Source organism: Carassius gibelio, chromosome B22 (genome assembly GCF_023724105.1).
Source record: "Carassius gibelio isolate Cgi1373 ecotype wild population from Czech Republic chromosome B22, carGib1.2-hapl.c, whole genome shotgun sequence".
Lineage (NCBI taxonomy): Eukaryota > Metazoa > Chordata > Actinopteri > Cypriniformes > Cyprinidae > Carassius > Carassius gibelio.
In genome coordinates, this window is record NC_068417.1 from 21,123,896 (window position 1) to 21,148,001 (window position 24,106).

General features: G+C 35.5%; 2 protein-coding genes, 1 long non-coding RNA gene and 1 pseudogene across 4 annotated transcripts; 2 read left to right on the forward strand and 2 right to left on the reverse strand.

Annotated features, from left to right (window-relative positions):
• The first annotated feature begins 644 nt into the window (after nucleotides 1-644).
• Nucleotides 645-1,994, forward strand: LOC127988220 (ATR-interacting protein-like; annotated as a pseudogene).
• A 2,442-nt stretch (nucleotides 1,995-4,436) lies between these two features.
• Nucleotides 4,437-7,208, forward strand: LOC127988589 (uncharacterized). Its single transcript, XR_008161756.1, has 4 exons — nucleotides 4,437-6,331; nucleotides 6,427-6,475; nucleotides 6,556-6,613; nucleotides 6,779-7,208. It is a non-coding gene; the product is annotated as an uncharacterized LOC127988589 (long non-coding RNA).
• Nucleotides 7,209-8,404: 1,196 nt separating this feature from the next.
• On the reverse strand, nucleotides 8,405-15,317 carry LOC127987991 (protein shisa-5). 2 transcript variants are annotated; one of them, XM_052590465.1, is made up of 6 exons: nucleotides 15,222-15,317; nucleotides 14,933-15,077; nucleotides 13,888-14,047; nucleotides 13,411-13,535; nucleotides 11,132-11,344; nucleotides 8,405-9,655 (listed from the first exon to the last, which is right to left on the reverse strand). In XM_052590465.1, exons 1-6 carry the CDS (start codon nucleotides 15,300-15,302, stop codon nucleotides 9,459-9,461), a joined length of 921 nt encoding a protein of 306 aa, XP_052446425.1. In that variant the 5' UTR covers nucleotides 15,303-15,317; the 3' UTR covers nucleotides 8,405-9,458. The 2 variants fall into 2 exon arrangements, with proteins under 2 accessions (XP_052446425.1, XP_052446424.1); XM_052590464.1 differs by having other exon boundaries at nucleotides 14,933-15,080.
• Nucleotides 15,318-17,292: 1,975 nt separating this feature from the next.
• Nucleotides 17,293-21,182, reverse strand: LOC127986864 (protein shisa-5). Its single transcript, XM_052589124.1, has 5 exons — nucleotides 21,016-21,182; nucleotides 20,646-20,802; nucleotides 19,612-19,733; nucleotides 18,524-18,715; nucleotides 17,293-18,444 (listed from the first exon to the last, which is right to left on the reverse strand). The coding sequence occupies exons 1-5, from the start codon at nucleotides 21,074-21,076 to the stop codon at nucleotides 18,281-18,283; spliced, it is 696 nt and encodes a 231-aa protein (XP_052445084.1). The 5' UTR covers nucleotides 21,077-21,182; the 3' UTR covers nucleotides 17,293-18,280.
• Nucleotides 21,183-24,106: the final 2,924 nt, after the last annotated feature.

Sequence of the window (24,106 nt, forward strand, 5' to 3'; positions counted from 1 at the left end):
CGAGCATCAGGTAACTGATAAATCTGAGCACATTTGTCCCATGGTAAACGCAGTATGTAATGTTTAAACGACCGTTGAATGAAGGTTAGGTATTATTTTTGACCAGTAGCACTATCATATTGTCAGCTGGGTCTTTGGTTTATACTACTGATATCATTTTATTTTTCAAATGGCACTAACTGTATTTTATACATTAAAAGCCTAGTCTGCCCAAACTTCAACAGTGTGTATGTTTGTGTATTCATGGGTTGTTGACGTAACATGGTGTGTTTATTCTGTCCCACAAGATGAAAATGAATATAATTAATATTGTTGTTATTCAGAATGCAGTGAATCGTTAAAACGTTTCATCGTAAAAAGCTGCGGCGTAATATCAAATCTTAAAGTTAAAAAAGAAAAACATACACATTTTAGTAAACATCTCTGCCATAATTGTACATAAGTGTCTATTTTAGTTTTTCTTTACTATTATTAACATATTTTTGAAAACGTAGGAACTCTCTGAAAACCATGACACCATATCCTAATATGTACAAACATGTGAACACACATACTTATTCCTTATTGTGACTATTTTCATATTAATTATCCACTGAACATTCATGGATGATGCTTCATTTATTTCCCAGAAGCACCTCGTTGACATGAACTTCCCGCCAAACAAGAGAGTGAAAGGCCATCAGGTCCCAGCTGAACCCGGCCTGTTTGACGAAGACATGGATTTCACCCAGGACCACCTGGAGCAGATTGACATCATCGCGCCCCAGGCCTTAAACGGACATTTGCTTTCAGAGACGATTACATCAGCAGCAGCACAAACAACAGTAAAGAAGCACGAAGAAAAGATGCGTTCGGTTAGTAGAAGACACTTCGGATGCTCCTTTCACAAACTCTACCCTGTCTGATTTTAGACCAACCATTTTTGTAATATTGCATAGCTCATTTCTGCATTATATGGATGGGCTACACTAGAAATTTAACAAGTTGTGTGTTATTTTGTGTCTCACACAGTGGATAGTATTAATAAAAACTAATGATTGAAATTTGATTTCTTTGCATAGTTAATTTTTGCATTGTGTGGACTCTGAATGGGTTAAACTAAAAGGTAAATTGAAGTTTAATGTGTAATTCTGGGTCTCTTACAGGGGAAGGACGTTCCAGTAAAGATGGAGAAGATCTGACCTGTAAGCAGTTAAGAGTTGCAGCAAGCAGACCGGAAGAAAAAGGTGCATGCACTTCATTTGATCGGTTCTTTGTAGTTTGCAGAAAAATGCTTTATTTGTGCTCATATAGATGCCTCATCATACAGGTTATTCCTAAATTTCGGTCAAGGTTGGGTCGCCAAAACTGCTGTCATTTAGTTTTTGATGACTGAAGATTTAAAAGCCAGTTCTTATCACTCTGCATTTCTGTTGACTCTCAGCTGAAGGAGGAAGAGGAGGAGATCCTGATGAAGAACGGAGAGATCCGAGTCCTGCGCGGCTCCCTGAAACAGGCCAATCATTCAGGAGAAGGAACAGCAGCGGCAGACCCAGCTGGTCCTGGAGAAGGAGAAAGCTCACGCTGGGAGCGAACGCGAGGAGCTGCTGTCCAGGAAGGTACAGAGAGCTCCACAGAGCCACTGAAACATTGACGACATCCAGCTAAAGGCTTGTTTCGCTGCAGGTGCAGTCGCTGCAGCCAGAGTTGAATGGTAATGAGAGAAAACAGTAATGAGAGACGGTTGTTCTGTGGTCTGCACTGTCTGCTACAAAATTGTGTTCATTTATGCGTGTCTTTTTGCTCATATTAGTACGTCTCTTTGCACACACTCCACTCCACATGATGCACATCATCTTACATTGGACTTTTTGGTTATTTTTGCTCAATTAAATGTAATTAAATTGTACTAAATATTTAAATTATATTATCAATAATAATATAAATAATAATAATTATTATTATTATTATAAAGAATAATTAATAGTAATACTTTATTTTAATAGCAACATAAATATTTATGGTGATAATACTACAGATTGTAAAAATATGAATTATATATATATATATAAAGTAGTAGAAACACTTTATTATTGTTTTTATTTAAATAATAATAATCTTATTTAATAATAATAACAATGTTATTAGTAATATTAATAGTGATAATAATAATAATATTATTTCATTATAAAAATAAGAAATTATTATTGTTATTGTACTGTTATTATTTGTATATATGTAATGTCTTATTATTATTAATATTATAAAATAAGTAATAGTTTTTATTATTTAAAATTAATTTGTATTATTATTTAATACTTGTTTATTAAATTATTATTACATTATTCTAATTATTTACTATGAATGAAAAGTAACACTATATCATTTTTAATAACATTAATATTAATAATAGTAGTAATGATAATAATTCTTATTGTATTTACTAAAATTATTATAAATATTAAATAAGTAAACACCATACTTTTTAATATAATATAAATCAGTGGTTCCCAACCTTTTTCAACTCGCGGCCCACACAACCAAACACATATGTTTGCGCGGCCCACTTCAAAAAAATTAACTGACCCCGCTATTGTTGGGTTAATAACTTAGTACTCAGAAGCTAGATTTTAAACTATATTTATTGAATAAACTAGGGCTGTGCGATATGGACAAAAAAAAAAAAAAAAAACTATAACGATTTTTTTGATCAATTTTGCAATTGTGCTTTTACAGTCATAAATGCATTCAGGATTAATTTGAAACATATTTCCAAAAGAAAACCAATCAGAGCTTTATCAAGTTGTAACATCTCTAGAACAGACATAAGTCAAAATTATCACTATAGTGAAGATGTAAAAAAAATGTATAGACTTGTGGCAAAAAAAAAAAAAAAAATGTAAAAAACCTGTATACAGGGACTTTTTTTTCTTTTTTGCCATGCATTGTTCATAGAGCTCATTAATTGTAGCGGTTTTTTTAATAAAAAAAAAAAACATTTATTGGCAGTAAAATGTTACCTAAATTCTGATCTAGACAAATATGAGTTTATTTTACGTGGTGTTGTTTGTTGTGTTAACACAGTGTTCACTCTCCTGCGAGTTAAGCGTTCATGACTAAAGGAAACTTCTCAGCCGAATTCTCCAAGAAAACATCTCCTGTCAAAAACGGCCATTTATCAGAGGGCAGGATTTATTTTTTTATGCTGAAACATAAGAAAAAACAAACTAGGAAAACAAACACAAAGGGCAAATGCAAAAAGCAGAGACATGCACATTTCCTGTCTGCTGATGTATTTCCATTCTCATTTGACCCTTAATATCATCTGTCAGATGGTAAACCAGCTCGGTCCAAACGTTCCCTCGCACGATTGGACTGAACCCTGGGCGCCGGTCACCAACAGGAAGTGAACCGCTGATCAGATGTCTTCTTGTTTCTGTTATCTCAGTGTGTTGCAGTGAGGCTGTGTGTTACTGAAGCTGCTGCCGAGCGCTCTGTGTCTGTGTCTCCTGCTGTCCATCAGTCCTGTAAACCACAGGAGCATCCGAATTAAACACATCACGCCTCTGAGTGTCCAGAAAACATGAGAAACCCACTATAAACATCAGTTTCCATTACATACAGCTGTTTATTTTGGGAAATCGTCAGCCCACTTTTACAACATTCATCATACAATGCTGTAAGGACGGAAATTTCCATTGCATCATTTGTTTGGGGGGTATTTTCCAGTGGAAGGTTTGAACTATGTCAACTTCTTAAACGCTGATCAAATATACTTTTAAGTCACATGAGCAGAGATTGCTATGGTTCATTAACAAAGCCATACAGAACACTTTGTTTTTTACCAAAGAATATATTTTTAAAGACTTTACATCATGACATTTGCAGATTTTTATATAACTATTAACATATTATTGTTATTAACATTATTTTATTATTAAGGTTGTATTTGAAGGATGTACTAATTAAATTAAATAGGACATAATACTGTACTGATAACAATAACTAGTATTATTATTGCTAGTAGTGTTCATAGCAGTCATTTTTACATAATATTTGCTTTATGCATTTTTAAACATTAAAATATTTGTTGTATTTCATTTATTATTAAACTAAATATAGAACATTGTTAACAGTAATTCGTATTAATGATAATATTTTATATAATATTAACTTTTTCATTTTTAAAATATTATGATTTGTTGTTTTATTATCAAATTAAATATAGAATATTGTATTATTAATAATAATAAAAACCATTATTAGAATGTATATTATTGATCTTTTTACATCATGTCCTTGCTTTTATTAAAACATTTTGTTAGTGAAATTAATTTTATTAAGTTAATTGTAGATTATTGTATTAATTACAATAACTATTATTATTATTATTGCTAGTAGTACTAGTATTCATTTTTACATCATGCAATTGAAATAATACTTTTGAATTTATTAAAGTATAATTTGTTATTTTATTATTTATTACATTAAATATTATTTAAAAAAGTACTAATACTTATAATAAATTATTCATTTCTGAAAGTAAAAAAAAAAAAAAACAATAGGAAGGTAATAGAGGGGGAAAAATCTTAAATTGGCAGATTTTCAGGGGTAGAAAACCTGTGGCAATTTTTATAGTGTCTTTAAATATCAGCTTGAAAAAAAGTTAATTTCTTTCTTCTTCCCTCTTTCTTTCGGGGATCTTTGGCAACTTCCAGCTCGTCCTCCACAGAATTCAGATGGCTTCACCATCAAGATTGCTTCAAGCTTCGAGTCTGGCTGCGTCTGCTCTGACCGCATTAGCTCTCCATCAACCCCATAGTGTCCCACACAACCCAAATGCTGCTCTCCAAACCTCCCAGCGCTCCTGTCCGGCCGCTGTGCACTTCCTGCCCCTGCTCAGCTTCCACATCCGCACACCCTCAGTCGCTGGAGAGCTCAGGGAAAGACCTCGCTCCACGGCAGCTCACTGTCGGGATGGTCTGGCTCCAGTCTGGAGGAGTCTCTCAGCAGACATCAAAGCGCTCTGTCATATGGTGTGCTACAGCAGCGAGGCTCTGAAAGGGGTTTTGTGTCATCAGGAGGACATCTCCTCAGTGCCTCTGAACACTTGAACGGGGAGACGCAGACACAGCTGCCTCTTCTCAGGAGGATCCTACAGCTGGCAGATCCGGCCTTCACTACCATCGCTGGCCAGAGGCGGGCGCTAGAGAGCGCTTGTTTGAAAACGCTTAGTTCGCTAGTCGAGAGAGCACAGGACAACCAGCTCTTGAGGTTAAGGATCATCCATATACTGTCATACTTTTTGTTCACATTTTGAATTAGATTTTATTTTTCTGTTTTCTGTTTGAAATGTAATTTTAGTTAAAGTTTTAGTAATATTGTTGTTGTTTTTTATGAGTTATTTTTTCTTTATAGTTTTTCTTTTTTATTATTATTGTTATATTTTTTACTACTTATTAGTTTTAGTTCATTGCGTGTTTGGACTCCCTAAAATTAAACTAAACCAAAATGAGGAATATTGGTTAAGTGCCGATTGTGATCTAAAATATTCAATGAGAAATCATGTATAATAGATGTTATCTCAATTCTTTGGTTTTGGATTGAATTGGCTAGTACAATCCAGCGTTCTCAACATCTGTCGATTTTAATTATGACTAACAAAATTTGTACTATCTTGATTATTTGCTTAGACTGTGTAATATAAGACATAATACAATTAAATGTAAATGGATTACTTTTTTATGCAGTAAATGAAATGTGCAATGTAGTGATGTCGTGTGACTAATGTAGCATCCTACTCTTTGATACTATATACTGTATTCATGTTGCATACTGTGTTCTGTTTCTCATGATACTTTGAAAAACAGACGGAAGAACAACCGTTTTAGTCTTCTGAGGAACACATCCGTCAGCTGCATACGTTGTTGAGGCAACCTTGTTTCCGAAAAGTAAATATTATATTCCAAAGAAAGAAAGAAATTAGTAATTTACACCTCCAATAATAACAGTTAACTTTAGAATGATTACTTCAGAAATTAGACGTCCTCAATGCTGTGTGAGACCAGCAGATGTGACCTCTGGAGGGACAGCTAGTATATGTAGTATTTTGTGCAGTAGTCAGTATTTCATTTCAAACAAAGACTTTATTTATTTTTAAATATTATTTTGGTAAATAGTAATGATGATCAAACTAATTAAACTGCCGTCTCATTTCTCAAATGTAGACTCCAGGTGGTGATGTCAAGTGTTGTCTGACTCTAGTCCTACAGTATTGTCCATCTGTCTGTGAGATTTCTGTCATTTATCGTCTTTAATGAAGGGTTGGCCACTTAACTCTACTTGCATGAATGTAAGTGTCTTTAAGTGTCTTGTATTGGCATGATTTAACATGATTAACCTCCCTCTTCTCTTAGATCGATGTCCTTTTCTCAAAATCACCTCTAGACCAGATAAATCTGCTTCTGAGGATGTGTGGACTCGCTTAGTACTAGAGGTCATTATCTTGTATTATTTCATTTGCAATGCATTACTTGAATAGAAGTGGTATTAAAAGTCTAATTCCTTTGTCAACAGGTCATCCGGTTAATAACCACACTGTTCACATGGAGAACAGAAACAAGGGCGGCTTTGTGTGAGTCATCCTGTCGGTGTATTACTGAGAAGTGTAGAAGTGTATTAACACCTTTTCCCTTGAAAAAATCAGTTTGTTTTGAAGTAAAACCACCAAAAACATTTTCAGAACAATTGCTTTTGAATTCTCTGGTACTGACCACACAATACATGTTCTCGTCCTCAGGTGGTGTGGACAGTTGTGGTTTTACACAGACAATGACTGAAAACAAAAGGCAGAGGAAGTCAGACAGTGGGTTATCAGAGCTGGACGGGTCCTGGATTGCAGGTACTGTGAGAAGCTCTGATGTTACTGCACTGGCTACTGTTGAAGGACTCGTCTATTTCCGAACACTGATGTCCTGCACATGTACGATCAGTTTATTCCCACCATTAGAGACACGTTCTGTCTGGTCCCAGATCTGTCTGAGAGCGAAGGTGGGTTTGTGTCTCTACATTCGATTAAAGTAATTGATGCTAACGTCATTTTGATTAGCTTGAACATTTGTTATTGCACATTTAACATCCTGTATATGAAACATTTATCTTGAAATTAGTCCATTGTAGTGCATCAAACTGCATTATATCAGGGGAGAACTGGCTCTGCTCTGGAGGAGATCTGCTGATTTGAAACGAAGTAAGTTGAAGACATGGAAAACGATACGGGGTCATAATGATCGAACACAAAGTCAGTTTTTCCGCTCAGAAACATTATTTTCAACTTGTCTACTCAGATTTTTGTTATTCTTTTAAAAACTGAGACCAATGATCCAAATTAAAGAATTAATTCTATATCACCTGTGGAATTTTCATTATTTTTGTATTACTGAAAATAGACTTCCATTGTAAAGTGCGTTACTGTAGAAAAGTATTCAGTGTTTGCAAGTGGAAGGAATTAAATCAGACTTAATGTGGGTACGGGAGTCCCCCAAGGATTTGTATTGGGGCCATTATTATTTAATATATATATAAATATAATATAAAGTCTAGAAGTTAATATTGAAAATGCAAGGTTCCACTTTTATGTAGACGACTGTCATCTGTTGTTCTGCTCTGACACAACAAGTTCTGGATGAATAAATGTAATGTAAATGTAAATAGCAGGATTCAGCCATTTCCAAATATTTAACAGCCACGGCATTAATCAATCCCCTGAAATGGAAACTTAGTCCCTTTCAAGGTTTCGGCTGAAGCCGGTCCTACATTCAAGTCCGTATTATCACTCCACAGACTCGTTTTTCAAAATGCTTGAAAACTGCAGTTGTACAGGTCCTCCTGAAAAAGAGCAATCTTGATAACAACATATTGAGAAATGATAGACCGATATCAAATCTTCCTTTTGAAGGCAAGATTATTGAAAATGTTGTTTTCAATCATCTGAACTACTAATGAAACTCAAATGGATACCTGGACAATCGTCTATCTGGTTTCTGACCGCATCACAGCACAAAGACCGCACTAAAAAAGATAATAAATGATAAATGTCCAGGTATCCATTTGAGGGGTTTGATTAATGGCGTGGCTATTAAATATTTGGAAATGGCTGAATCCTGCTATTAACCAATCAGAATCATCAAGAGTGCAGCCTAGTAAAATAAGGTAATGAATTTACCAATTAAGAAGTGTGTGATTTCAAGATGCTACATGGAGTATGCATCATTCGAATATCTTGAAACGAAAATGTAGTTTTTAATTAAAATTAGTCAACAACACACAAGTATACTCACTTCCTGTAAACCACTTAACTTCCCCTGTGTAGGTAAACAAATGTTCTGCCTAAAATATTAAATGAGAATGTCTGACAATTTAACAGTGATGGCAGCACAATTTTTCTTTATTTGCGGTTGCAAACATTGAGATGCTTAGAACATTACATACATAGAACATTTTAACGTAAAACATTGATTAGTTTTAACATACAATACAGTTAATAAACCAAGAATGTGACCTGACACACCCAACAGGAATCTGTAGATTGTTGATACCTTCTGACCTAACTTCATAACATGGGAGTGCATGTCACTGCATTTTCCAGAGCATCAAACAAAGCAGCCAAACGCCTTACAATATCACCCTCTTTCTGACCTTGAGTGGCTTTTATTGGTTAAAAATAAGTGCTTCACATTATTTAAAGTCATTTGGCTTCCAGTCAGGAACGCATTAAGGCCATTGTTCCTCAAATTCAAATGCTTTTCAGACCTTCAAGAAAGAGTTCACAAGGGAAACATATAAAACGTGTTGACGCCTCCTTCATAAACATGGAATTTCTACAACAGCCAAAAGCCAAATTCCATAAAATTACCCAAACACACGGTGGGAACATTGTGTTTAAGGTGTCCACATGTAAATTTGCTGCAAAAGCTGTATTAAATAAGGCATATTCTGGATCTCTGAGCATGAGGACACTTATACAAACATTCACAAATTCATGAACCTGAATGCTAAGTGAATCGTGAAAACATCTAAACAGCATTCTGGCGTTGTTCAAATGCACCAACTGATTAAGTGTCAATGTTTTGTGCAAATTCCCAGGTTAAATAAAACTGGTGATATTTAAGGCGTTTAATGGCATTTCAAGTCGAAACGGTCTGAGGCTGGTAAAACATATTCCCTTTTGCTTGGTGGACAAAGACTAACAAAACGAAAACATTATATGGCTTGGAGTCACGCACAATAGCAGGAGTAAATAAAAATATATTGATATAAAATTAAGTGTAAAGAAAACGATGATAGCACACAAGCGCACATTGATAGCGAATCCCGATCATTTAATTCCCAACTCCGATTGGAGGATGCTGTCAACAGTAGATGTACATTGCGCAATTGTAGGATAAAACTACGTAACCATCAACGATCCAGGTTGTGGTTTAGTAGCCGGTCTTTGGTTGCTCCATGTAGTGGGGGTTGTAAGCCGGTTGAGTCGAGCTGTAGTCTGTTGGTGGGGGTGGGTGAGCGAAGCCGGGCTGAACTGGTGGTTGAATGGGGTACGTGGCCTGCCCGCCATCATACGCAGCCTGACTGTAGGGAACGGCCTGACTGTAGGGAACAGGATAACCTGGGCCTCCTGGAAACACATGCAGAATTACAGCTTCACTATGAGTCGATGAATTGGGGGAATTTGGGGGAACTGGTGGCCTAGTGGTTAGAGAGTTTGACTCCTAGCCCCAGTGTTGTGGGTTCGAATCTCGGGCTGGCAATACCACGACTTAGGTGCCCAGGCGCATAACTTATGTGGAGACGATGAGTCAGTGTCACCGACTTCATCTTCTTAAACCGAGAACAAGGAAAGCACTAGTTTATCAAAATATTAATATTATTAATGCAGTCTCCTTACTGTTTTTTTCCAGACACATTCATAAACATTACTTCTGCCGGTGTGCTGTGGCAAGCTTTATGAATGTGCTTATTTGGCTATGTAAGCAATTAAAGGCTCATTACAATTATTTAAATGGATTATTAATAAACAAACGCTTAGTCGACTAATGCTTAAAATTAATGACTACTAGTTGACCAGAATTATCCTTAGGTGGCGACAGCTCTAGAAATAAGTACATTTAATTTCTAATTTTTTATTTTATGTTAAATCCAGAATACTCAAGTGAATTTCACACAGTTACGGTTTGTAAACTTTAGGCTACTCAAACAATATAGTACTGAAAAAAAATTATGCTATGAGAGCATGTAGTTTATTTACAAACATCTAAGTAAGCAAGCAGACAGCTTGCGATCCTTTTTAAAGATAATATGTCTACTCAATAGAGTTATTACCCAAATAAACAGAGACCTTTGTACCTGATACACAATGATGGCACAATACTAAACCCAACAACAAAAGCGTCCATAACGGTGTAAATACAACTCTAAAACAGTGAATAGTGTAAGTTTATTAATTATTCATGCCCCAGTGCATGATGGGAACAACAGTATCATAACTTGATATTTTACTTGAATCCTTGTAAACATACATTTTTATTTCTAAAATTGAGTACTTATATAGAATTTACTCTTTTTATATTATAATTATTATACTTACCTGAACTTTTAATGTAAAAATTACATTTGTTTTTCTGTACTATTTACATGACTATAAAATCTTTTTTTTCCCATTTAGGCATTAAACTGCCTTAATTTTAAAATACTATATCTTTGTTTACTCTGAACTTTCAGCGTCGTAACTTTGCAGATATTGTTTATGCTCAAACAGCAACATTACACACTAAAGTTAAAAGTGAAATCACAATCAACCACCCCTTTAATAAATCAAAAGTGCCACAAGCAACATTTTTTTGTGTCAACGCAAATGAATCCCTGTGAACTTATTTACTGAAACACTCTTCTGAAATCAAAGAACTGAACAAGTGTCATACTCATGACTCACGAGTCATGAGACAGCCAAGGATTGCTAAACTACATAATGACAAATTATTGCTAAATAAAATCTTGCAACATTAACAGCATTTCCAGCAAAATCATCATGATTATTTTATATATGTTGCCCATCTGCCTGAACTTTGTGTTGTGCAAGGTGGTATTATCTTACTGGTCTCCTGATATGGGGGTGGTGGTCCCGCTACATATGGCTGGCCCTGATATGGTCCTGTAGGCATGGGTTGTCCTCCATAAGCTGGTGTGCCACCGTAGCCGGCCTGAGACGGTATGGGCTGGTACGGTGGGTACTGACCTCCCTGAGCAACAGGCTGCTGAGGATACTGTGAGCTTACGACGGTAGTGGTTGTTGTTGCTCCCATAACAGCTGTAGAAACAATCAAACGAACATGAATAATGGGTTGAGGGATTCACAGTCGATGCATAACATACACATTATATGAAAGACTGATGCTTTTTTTTTTTATGTTTCTAAAAAAAAGAAGTCTCTTATGCTCACCAAGGCTACATATATTTGACCAAAAAATACATGTAGTTTATTGAGCCTTTTCTTTCAACAGTGTTAAACTTCAGTTACTCTGCTCTTGGAGAGAGTTTCATTGTTTTGACTCTCGTTACCGAACACGACACGCAGTTTAAATGCCGAATGGAGGATGACAGACAGCAGCAGAAGAGTTTGTGAATTAGAATTTAAAACTCACATTAAACTATGGAACGTCTTCAGAACACTTGGAATACAGTGCATGAACATTTGGAGGCTTTAGAATGTTTTGGTGCATTTTCGTGGAGCTTAACAACACAGAATAGTATATTCACAATAGGATATCGGATTTGGATCGGTCTCGTCTAAACAATACCCGATCCAACAGATCAGTATCGGAGCGGATACAGATACTCAGTATCGGATCGGTGCATCCCTAGGACAAACTGTATAAAAGAGTGTGCACACACTGACTTTCTCTGCTTGATTGAAAATAAAATCTGAAAAAAATCTTCTGGCATCAAAACCTTTCTATTTTCTTTTCATTTATTATATTATATAAAAGCCCTTGCTACGTGTACTGTGTTAAGCTAACTGAGGCCTGTTATAGCAATTATATTTCTTAGCTCTTTTTGTTGTTTTTGCTTGCTTCCACTGTCCTCATTTGTAAGTCGCTTCGGATAAAAGCATCTGCTAAATGACTAAATGTAAATGTAATGTAAAACCTCAAGACTTCTAGATTGATTTCTCACATAAGCAGCAGAAGCCACACCATTTATTATGTTAGATAACTATTTATGTTAGATAAATATTGGTGTTATATTAGCCACCCTGCTACAGATATCGGCACTGGCTATATCATGTAGCATTGTTAAAAAAGGTTAATTATATCACAATTGTAAATAAATAACTTGACAAAAACCCTAAAGATTATAATTCATGTTAACTGACAAAAACACCAATCCACCCTGTGAAGAAATGCGGTTCTGCAACCTCACATAAAACCAACAGCATATTTCCTGCCAGGGTTACTATAGATAACTACTAAGTTAAACAAACTAAAATACTTAATTATAAAAATTCTCATTTTCATTTAGTTTCAAATGGGCTAAAATATCTAAAACTATAAAGATTAAAAACTAATAAAAATGACACTTTAAAATCAGAAGGTGGAAAAAAGTAAGAATAAGAACGACTTCAAAATAGTATCTCAGTGATGCTAAAATAACGCTGCTTAAAGCAGAAAACAAATAAACAGGTTGCCTTTTTTAGCAGGTCAGTGAATTTAACAGAGTCTTTCATATGATGCACACACTTTTATAAACTTAAAAGAAAGGGGTAGTGCACTTTAAGTGCACTTTAAAGCTGTCATGTGAAAATCTTGTGACACAATCATTAACAGTGGCTGTAGCACTGCAGGCCTCTTCCTGTAGCACATGGGCGCTTCCTCCCCCTGTTTGTGGTTACTGCGGACACAGTGAGTCAGACTGGGTGGGGAATCCCAGAATGCTCCAGTATTCAGTTTTTCCACTCTCAACAGAAACATTCCAGCATTCGTAGCATAGGCTAAACGGTCAGAGAAAGTCTAAATTTGGGCAAAAGTGTTGTACCCTGTCTTACACATGGGTCAGACGGACAAAACATGCCCAGGTCATATTTTTACCCAATATTTAATAGATTCTGCATGAAAATATTCTCACTATAACACGTTCAGACCTTTAGACTTTGGTTTGTATAGTATACAAGACTAATATAGCAGATAATATTAGAGATTTTTGACCGTATTTCACATGGAAATAATGCTGCAATTAACATGGATTTTGTGAGATTCAGTTTGAGAAACTGGCAAATATTTTCAATTGGCTTCACATTTAATTACGTCACAATTACGTCATGTCTCAATTTGAAAACATGAACAAGAATGGATCCAATCTGCAATTGTAGACACTTACGTCTGGGTGTTCGGCACATTTTGTAGAGGCAGCAGCAGGGGCAGACGCAGCAGATGATGAACATCGTGATGAAGAGCACAAGCCCTGCTACGGTCACGCCGACCACGACATTCTTATTCTCATTGCTTTAGGACAGATCATGAAGAAGACACATTAGAAACACACTTTATTGGTTCATATGTGACCTAATCACGATTAGATCCAGATCTGAACATGGATTTCCTTGAAAAATGTAAATAATAGTCCTTGGCACTACCAAAACATTGCTGCACTGGGACATTAACTCAACCAATGGTTTCACAATCTGTTTGTCCGGACAAACAAAAATAAGTGTTATGGTTAGAAACTCTTTATTTCCAAAACCTAGTTTGGTGACTCTAGCTACACAGAAAGAGTAACCCGCAGCTGGGGCACTCTTGTTAGTATGAAACTATGAAATACATTTTTTTCAAACATGAGTGAAGTAAAACTGCTTACAAAAAACAGTCGTCTTGTTTCTCTTCGGATAACTTGGACCATGGATCGAAGCAGCAGTATCGGTTATCACACGTCCCACAACAGAATTGATTATACCGACAGTCTATGGAGGGCCTAAACTCACCATTGCTAGTAAAGTAGCTTTTGCAGTCATCATCGGCTAAACAGAAGCAAAAAGACAAGAAATAAACACAAAAAAATATATTATAAGGCTTGTTTAACCACAAATTAAAATGTATTATTCTATGTTACGTCACCCAAACCCAAGTTAGTTGGAATATGACATGGAACATAGCCATTTAGATTATTTTAATGGTACTTTTATGGCTTTTAAGAGTTTAATAGAGTAAATAATTGTCTGTTTTTCTTTTATGTAAATGAGCAGCACAGACTTTCTGCGACCGTTCATCTTTTGAGTTTTATGCACATAATTACATTTATTAAGTAATTAACTGTATTGCATCACTTGTGAGCTGATTTTATTTTAGAATGGTATAGGGAATCACATGAATTTCAAATATACGGAAACTTCCTAAGACTTCAAAATGATCAAACATTTCACATAGCCTACACAAAACTCGTGCAAAATTCGCATTGGATACTTCGATTACAATATCTATATGTTCAATACACTGAAAAAATAGCTGTAGAATTTTTTTTAAAGAATAATTTCAAGCACACTGAATGACGGGTGAAATTTGTAAGTCGAAAGGCTGAACCTTTTTCAAAACGTGCTTTTTCAAAATCTTTTTGTTTACTTAATTTTTTTTTTATCATTTAAAAACTAGTACTAAAACTATACATAAAACATTAAATAAATAAAAAAAACATTACAAATGACACAGAAAAGTCATGCTTTAGCACAAAGCAAAAACAACAACAAAATATAGCTTACGTGCTAAAAACACACATTTGACGTGCAAGCGCATTTCATGTCGCTTGTAGATCCAGATACTAAGCAGACGTAGTTTTACCAGAACAAACCGTCAACAAGAATAAGCTTAAGCCCTAAGAGTCCTTTATTTTAGGTATTTTATTTACTTACCGAATGTCGCCGTGAATAAAACCGCAGACAGGAGCAGAAGAACTGGGCCGGTGGACGCCATAACTCCGCTCTTCCGTTCAACAGCTCGCTCTGTGCGGAATCTGCGGATGTGGTAATTTGAGAAGTCGCCTTCAGCTCCCACGTACTGCTTTAAAAGTAAAGGAAGAGGGAAAGCACAGGTTTAAATATTAACCACGAGACTGCTAAGCCTGTGACGTCTAGAGAGTAAACACGGGATAAAAGATGAATGTTTGCGAGCGTAAGACACAACAGACGACATTGCACTCACAACAATGGGATTCAGTGGCTGAATAACGGACCGGAATTCTGTCACAAAGTGGATCTCACAATCCATAAATGCCCCTCCCATACTGGGGCCTTTATGGATAAAACGAAAACGAAAGTTTAGTAATGCATTTCACCGTTTATTTTCATGATTGTATATGTCAGAACTAAAAGTAGTATTCCCAACCTTAAAGACATGAATCATTTCTGTGATGAATTCCATGTGAAACCACCAGGACTTCAGTCTCCAGTGCACTTAAAGCTGCAGTAGGTAACTTTTGTTAAAATATATTTTTACATATTTATTAAACCTGTCATTATGTCCTGACAGTAAAATATGAGACAGATAATCTGTGGAAAAATCAAGCTCCTCTGGCTCCTCCCAGTGGTCCATTTGCAGAAATTCATCCGCTCCCGTTAAGAAACAACCAATTGAATCAGAGGTGCGGTCCGTAACTTTGTTTGTGTTCAAAATGTAGAAAAATTTATATATTAAGCGAGTACACCATGAATCCATTTTCCAAACCGTGTTTTTATCTTGTCCTGAATCACTAGGGTGCACCTATAATAAGTGTTTATATTCGGACTATTTTAGATTGCTTCAGGGGTACCGCGGCGGAGTAACCCAGTACCTTTGTGATTCTTCATAGACATAAACAGAGAGAAGTAGTTCCGGCTACGATGTTCTTCCGCAAGACGCAAGCAGTTCTGTTTATTAACCGCTAGAGCGTCAAAAGTTACCTACCACAGCTTTAAAGTCGGCATGAAATGAATATTTACTCTATATAAATTCTACATCGTGCGTTATTGTGAATTTATTTATATAAATTATTTATATATTTCATTTATGCATATTTACTTTTTTGCCTTGCAGTTTCGAATTAAAATCTTATAACTGTAGCTTCCAATAAAGTGTCAATTGGATGCATACTTCACAATCTTACCAGAAGTTGGTCAGGTACTTAGTAGATAGATACTGTGAATTTGGACATACCACTGTTTTTGGCCTATACTATATATAGTAGGAAACTATGCAGTTTTGGATGCAGCCAATCACATTCAGATCTGCCTCCATCCAATCAGCAACCAACTTTAATCGTTTGGTTTAATTCTTAAAGTCATTTGCAGTTAATATGCATCTTTTTTTTTATCAATTATTTGCAAGTAACCCTAATGACCCAAAGGAACATCTCATAGTCCGGTCATGCTTCAATTTGGACATTTCAGTAGTGTTGCATGCTTCTTGTGGGAATTTCCAAATTTGTGCCTATATTAAATCTTTAGCATTAATGATTCATTCTTTCGATCTAATTCATCTCAATGAACGCGTTCACATATGCTAATCTTAGATGTGGAAGTAGACAAGAGTAGGCGGCTACAATGAGAGGAGTGAAGAGTTCAGTGAAAGAAAGATAGTTCTCACTTTCCATAGTGAATCAGCCACCCACAAGACATTGCGTCATTCACAACCATGTGCTGTGTTACTAATAAAAAAGTAAGTTATTTACATTCTGTTGCTCTGTCATCAAAACAGATATGAGGGACAAGACACCAAAAGAAGAAGTGTGGCACATGTCAACAGAGAGATGTCATTTAGAATCCAAATCAAATAAACATTTATTAATGAATTGTTCAAAATAATTTTGAGTACATTTTCAATGTATGCTGACTTTGATTCAGTTTGAGGATAAGAAATAGCATTATTGCAGAGCTGAAATATATAATTTAAAGGAGAATAAGGTTCCCTTTCTGGTACATGGTAAATGAGTTAGTTTTGGATGCCTAAAAAAATGCCCAGAGGTGTAGCAAATGTTTCCAGTGTAAGTTAAATGAATTAGATATTTCATATGATTTGGTTGTAAATTGTAAAGTGCTACATATTTCATTGCTGCAGAGATGAGTGTATTTTGTAAAACAATTGCAACTGCTCAGTTAATTGCCATAATTATCCCAATTGTCATTCGTTAATAGCATCATGTTCAAAACAATAATCTACTAATCTATGATAATAAGAGTAAAAAGCCTATATACAAAATAATATTTAAATGCATAAGTAAAAAGACTAAACACTAGACTAGATTGTTTCTTTTTTATTTGACCAGTAGGTTGCGCCATACATTCAAGGTTTGGATGACTTTGTTGAGTTTGACATCCTTTAAATATAGTTTTCCCTTCTTTCAAGCATAAAAACATAAAAAACAGCAGTTAAACATTTACAAAATGTATAGCCGTTAAACAAATAGGCTGCTTCTCAAAAAAACTGTGTAACCTGAAACAATACAATAAGGAACTGTGAATGACAGTGGTTTCCCATAATGCTTTAACAAAGGTTGCTTTATCAAAAATGCAACACTTTTTTCCTACTTTGACAGCCATTTTGTGCTTTAAATCTTTCATGTGCATTTAAACTTGCTACAGAAAGTCAGTGGGACTCGTGACATGATTGTGGAAATTTTGTGACAGTCATTGTTGTTCAAGTGCGGTTGCATTTTTTTAGACCCTCAAAGGAAAAAAACTCAAAATAGAAAACTTGTTGACACTTTGTTTGAACGGAATCCCCGTCACTGTCATCTGAAATGTAAACCCCTACACAATCATATTTATGAGTAACACTGTTAATGAAAATATGAAAACTCAATAACAGAGTTACGTAAACTGAAACGAAAGAACTTTACATTTTATATTGTGTAACAGTTCAGTTCAGTTTTAAAATAATAATCTAATAATTAATATGAAAGTAGAAAAAAAACAACTAAAACTGCATTAAAACAATTCACTTATTGCTTGTAGAAAGACTGAAATTGTATTTTCTTGTAAAACTAATCTTTGCTTTATTTACAATTCCCAAAAACATTTTTCCACAGTTTGCCACGGAGTGAAAACTAAACTGAAAGAAATTACTAAACGTAATAACGCAAAATAACTCAATTTAAAACCAGTAATAACCTGAGTCTAACACATCCACTATTTTTGTATAATCCACATTATTTTGGCCACATTCTGACTGCTTCGCGAAATATGCGTCAACCTCCACAGTCCAGCAGTTTGACAGACGGTCGCGCTTTAGTAAGCGATGTTTGGTGGCTGCACGTAGGCGGGGTTGTAGGCCGGCTGATTCAATGTTTCTGAAGGCATATACATGACCCCCGGCTGGGCTGGCGGCTGCATGGGGTACATGGCCTGGCCTCCGTCATATGCACTCTGACCAGTGGGATATCCAGGACTCACTGGAAACAGAAAAAATTGATACTTTCCCAGAAAAGACTACTACATGGTTTCAGTCTGTCGAGTACTAGGTGTTCTTACTGGCCACGTGATATGAGGGCGGGGGTCCTGGTGCATATGGCTGTCCCTGATACAGGCCCGTCTGCATTGGCTGACCATAACCCGGTTGAGTCGGCACTGGTTGGTATTGTGGGTACTGGCCCGCCTGCATTACAGGCTGCTGCTGAATGAAATGTGCATTTGAGATTGTAGTCACATGAGCTCCTGCCACAGCTGAGGGGGAAAAAACAAGACAGAAATCAATTTACAATTCAATTTTACCAGCCCCCTAAATAATATATAATATATAATCCCCGTAATGGAACTGATCACCCAAAAAAAGAAAATATGCTGAATATTTGTTCACCCTCGGGCTGTCTAAGATGTAGATGAGTTTGTTTCTTCATCAGAACAGATTTGTAGAAAAATGTAGCATCACATCACTTGCTCACCAATGGATCCTCTGTAGTGAATGGGTGCCATCAGAATGACAGTCAACATCACAACATCAAAAAACATCACAATAATACACAAGTAATCCACATGACTCCAATCCACCAATTAACATGTAGTGAAGCAAAAAGCTACATGTTTGTACAAAACAATTAATATTTTAATTTTTTTATTATAAATCCATAATAACACGTCCTCTAGTGTAAAATCCATCTCATTTTGCGTCTCACATCAAAACCCATATTTAAAATAACTGTAAAATAACTGTTGTTGCTTGTAAGGGGTGCCTGGTCTGTGGTCTGTATTTCTCTCCTGATTCAGAAAAGAAAGTTTTTTACTGGATAAAGCAATATTATGGATATTTGACTAGTTAAAAATGCCTTAATGACAAATTTGTTCTAACGAACACAGCTTTTGCTTCGTGAGGCATTAATTGATGAACTGGAGAGGTGTGGATTACTTGTGGATCATTGTGATGTTTTCATCAGCTGTTAGGACTCTCATTCTGACGGCACCCATTCACTGCAGAGGAGCCATTGGCGAGCAAGTCATGTGATGCTACATTTCTCCAAATCTGTTCCCATTCCAAAAACAAACCCATCTACATCTTGGATGGCCTGAGGGTGAGCACGTTTTCAGTTTTCGGTGGACTAATCCTTTCACACTAAAACACTTACGTCTGGGTGTTCTACACATTTTATAGATACAGCAGCAGGGGCAGACGCAGCAGGTGATGAACACAGCGATAAGGATCACACCCCCCGTTATTAATGAGCCAATAACAATATTTTTGTTTCTTCTGAAGGACAGATAAAAACATGAAGCAACAAGCATTAGAAAAGCTCTTTAGCATATACTAGTATAATCTATAAAATCTAATGAATATATTAAAATCTTGTTAACACTTCATTTATTTAAATGCCATTTTTTTATTAATTTAATTAAACCACACAGGTTTAATGAAAACACATTGGTTACTGCTGTGGTTAGTTTCCTTTGTGCTGGGACTATTAAAAATATACAATATCAAATCCGGATTCTGCATTTTTTTCCCTTATTTGGTCATGTCCTGTCTTGCCTAGGCCACCATGTTAACCCCTTCAAAAAAGTTGCATCATGCTTTATCTTCAAGTTGACCTTTTTTTTAAAGCAATGACTTAAAATGTTTGTTCTTTAAAGAACAAAGTGAGGGCTAAAAGCGTAACACACCAACCTGTGGGATGCATTTTGCAAGATGCATCACAAATAGAACACAGCCTCGGTAGGAAATGGTGGGAGTTGCGAGAAAAGATTAAAAAAAACCTCAGCCAACACGATCCGGAAACCAGAGATAAGAACAGGCCAGGTACATTTCAAGATAGGGCTTTATGTTTGATTAGGCTCGTGATCTGCTTAGGATCAAAAACTGATATTAACAGTATAGGACACTTTAAAGTAGAAATCACTTGTACAGTCAGTGTCTCGGTTTACAGAATTATCACTAGATCACAGTTATGGATGATGAGGGAAATTAAACCATAAACTGACCCAATCATGAAAGTTGTAATTTTTGATGATTCAATCAGTCAGGTGGTTATTTGAAAAATGTCCTTTGTGTTCAGAAAGTGTAAGATAATCTTAGCCTACGACATGAGGGTGTAGAAAAAGAAACTTTAGGTGTCTAACGGACATCTGTAGCTATAGAAAATTGCATTGACTTAAAGGTCCTTACAAAGTGCAGAGGTTTTGATCACTTTCGGATAACTTAAAATATTCAGAGGAGCAGCAGTATCTGTGATTACAGGATCCACAGCAATGCTCCCGACCATAGCAGTTAATCCAATTCTTGAACTCGTTATTAATGTTCAAGTAGCTCTTACAGTCATCACCTAAAACCAAACACAAGAACAGCAGAAAGGCGACAATCAAGAGAAAGGATTTAAATGCTATTAACATTAACATTGTGAAGTAGCTACCGTTTAATCAAGCGCTGAATAAATGATTTTTGTACCTGGCAGCCATCGGTAAACCGGCCCAAAACAAGTTTAACGTGTTACTTTATTTTATTTTATAAATTTTTTATAACATTTTGTCTAACTTACCAGCTTTTACCGTGAATAAACCTGCAGAAAGGAGAAGAAGAAGCGCTAAAGTAGACGCCATCGCGCAGCTCTTCCTCTATAAAAACACTTTCTCTTGGTGCCTGAGGAAGCCTATTTCCAAATCTGCTCGCGCAGCGTCCGCGTCTCGAGACGCAATGACACTTCTTTACTGTTTTCGGTCTGCACGCAAACACTTGGAGGAAACGAAAGCGAAAGGAAAACGGTCAAAAACTTGTTGAATATGTCAACTAAAACATTAACCAATGCAATCAACATTTGTTTGTGATTTGTTACAATATCCCAAATCTTTTTTTTTTTAAGAACAGAAGTTTTATTCTAACATACACAGCAATGCCGTTCAAAACTAAGCTATGACGCAGTGTCACGTGATCCTTGAGAAATCATTCTAATGTGCTGATTTATTATCAGTGGTGAAACACTTGTGCTGCTTCATTTATTTATTCAAAATAGAAAAATCTTTACTTTCACTTTTTTTTATCCATTTAACACATACTTGCCGAATAAAAGTCTTAATTTCTTTAAAAAAGAAAAAAAAAAGAAAAGGATCATGTGATAGGGAAGTGTGGAGAAATGATGCTGAAAATTCAGCTTTGCTTATTAAAATAGAACATTTAAAATTATTGCGTTAATATTTCACAATATGTATATATATATATATATATATATATATATATATATATATATATATATATATATATATATATATATATATATATATTATTATTATTATTATTATTATTATTATTTATTTATTTTTTTGCTTTATTTTTTATCAAATAAATGCAGCCTTGATGACAATAAGAAACTTCTTTAAAAACATAACAAATCTCAAACCACATAATCAGGGTTGTATGGTGCTTGAGGTGATGAATATTCTATTGTTTGGTAATAACAGATGGGATTTATCTTTTTTTCCCTTTACTTTTTAAAATGATAAGTTTCTTGTTTTCAGTGTCTGAGTCAATCGTCCCATTGCAAAATATTTCTCGTTGCTCACTGTATTTCACAATTAATGTTCTCAAAACCTCACACTATAATTACGCAAGAGTGTATTCTTGGCATGTGAAAAAATAGTTATGCAGCTGTTTAAGCACAAAACAGAAAAAGAAGAAGTTTAGGCATTTTTAAGAGCTCTGGCTCTCTGCTTCAACTCAAATGTTAATTATCTGCTAGTTGCTGTCTTGCTTGCTGGAGCCGGTGTCCTGAAATATTCCAAGTATAGGTGTCTGCAGGAAAGTAATGGGAGTTACCAGATCATGGTGTTTTTAGGCCATGATACCTGATTGGCTGACGTCATAGTGATGGTAGATTTAGGGGTGGGGTTGGGTAAGGGGGATCATTTTGATTGCATGATTTAAAAACACCCAGCAGTCTGGAAACATCCACAAGGTCAGAAACAACCACTTTTGCTCTGCAGAGACCTAAGTCACCAAATATTCGGTGTCTGAGATATTCGGTGTCACTGGGAGGAGCATAGTCAAATCAAGTCAAGTCACCTTTATTTATATAGCCCTTTAAACAAAATACATCGCGTCAAAGCAACTGAACAACATTCATTAGGAGAATATTAGCTGCGTTTACATGGACACTACTAATCCGATTGTAATAAGACTAGAAGCACAATCAGAATAGAAAAGTCACATGTAAACATGTCAGTCGGATTGAAGTGGCATTCGGATTGTAAAGGGTGGATAATCACTTTTGTAATCCGACCGAGAGGACATGTAAACACTTGATCGAATTGAAAAACTGAATTTGGAAAGTACTGCTCATGTGCAGTGACGTAGAAACGTTCTGGACTTTAGAAAGAGGAAGCGAAACTAGACCGCAAGGGATATCTGGGTATTTTTGTAAAGGCTAGAGGCATTTGACCAATGTCTCTTATCTACACTGAGACATGACTTCAGCTCACACCCTCCCCATTCAGAGTTTAGCTTCTTCTTCTCATCTGACTCGTCTTATTTAATATTTACTATTATTTAATTTTATTTCAAGATACTTAGTATTTTTATATACTTTGTACTCTTATGAACTTGTACTGAACCACCACCCACCGTCTGACTTTGGATTGAATTCTGCATCAATACATTTAGTGGACAAAATGCAATGGGAACAGATAATTTATATCCATTGCAGAATAGGTCATTAAAGAACGATCCCCATGTTTTTAATATTAGTAGAATATCCACCAACATTGTATCTTATATTTTTTTTATCCATTAAATATGTTTTATTAGCTCATGCTAAGTTTGATTACCTTTGATTATCTTGATTCCGAAAGTGAGGTTTCAGGAACAGTATGTAGTAAAACTTTAAATCTGGTCAAATAAGTCAACATTTGTATCATATAGAATACATGTTATTAATATTGTGCTTTTGATTTGATTCACCACCACAGTGATAAAGTACATTATGTTGGCCATCATACACACAATCCACCGTTCCCTGCATTGGATTAAAAAAACTAAAACTAAAGTTACCCATGTCTTCATGTATCTGTGCAATAGTGGCCTCATTTATATTTGTAACAGATACATTAAATACAAACAAACAGCTTCTCCACACGAACCGCAGTCTGGATGTAAACTGTCATGCACTTCCATGTGACACATTTTTTAAAGTTGTTACTTCCCAAGAGTCTTTATATTGTTCCTCATTTCTCATTTCCCACAGGTTTGCCAGCCTATAACAGGCTGCACACTTTAAATGATATACTTATCAAACAACATACTTTTAATAGCAAAACAGAAGATTGAGAAAATATTTAACAGCTGTTGGCCCATTTATTTGTAGCTGTTCTAACGGTAGGCTACCTCTGGCAAATCAGTGGCTCTAATCATTGAATAAACATATAACTCCGCAAACAATTTATAACATTTTGTGCACAAACAAACAATTATACTCTAAGCTTGTTTAACTTCGTTCGAAATGAAATGTAATTCGAAAAGTAATGTAATTACCTTGTTAAAAAGCTTTTGTCAACCGGTGAAAACGTACTAATATTTTCAGAGTCGTTTCAGAGCGTATCGAAACGTATGAATATTCATGTTTACTCCCCTCTGTGATACCA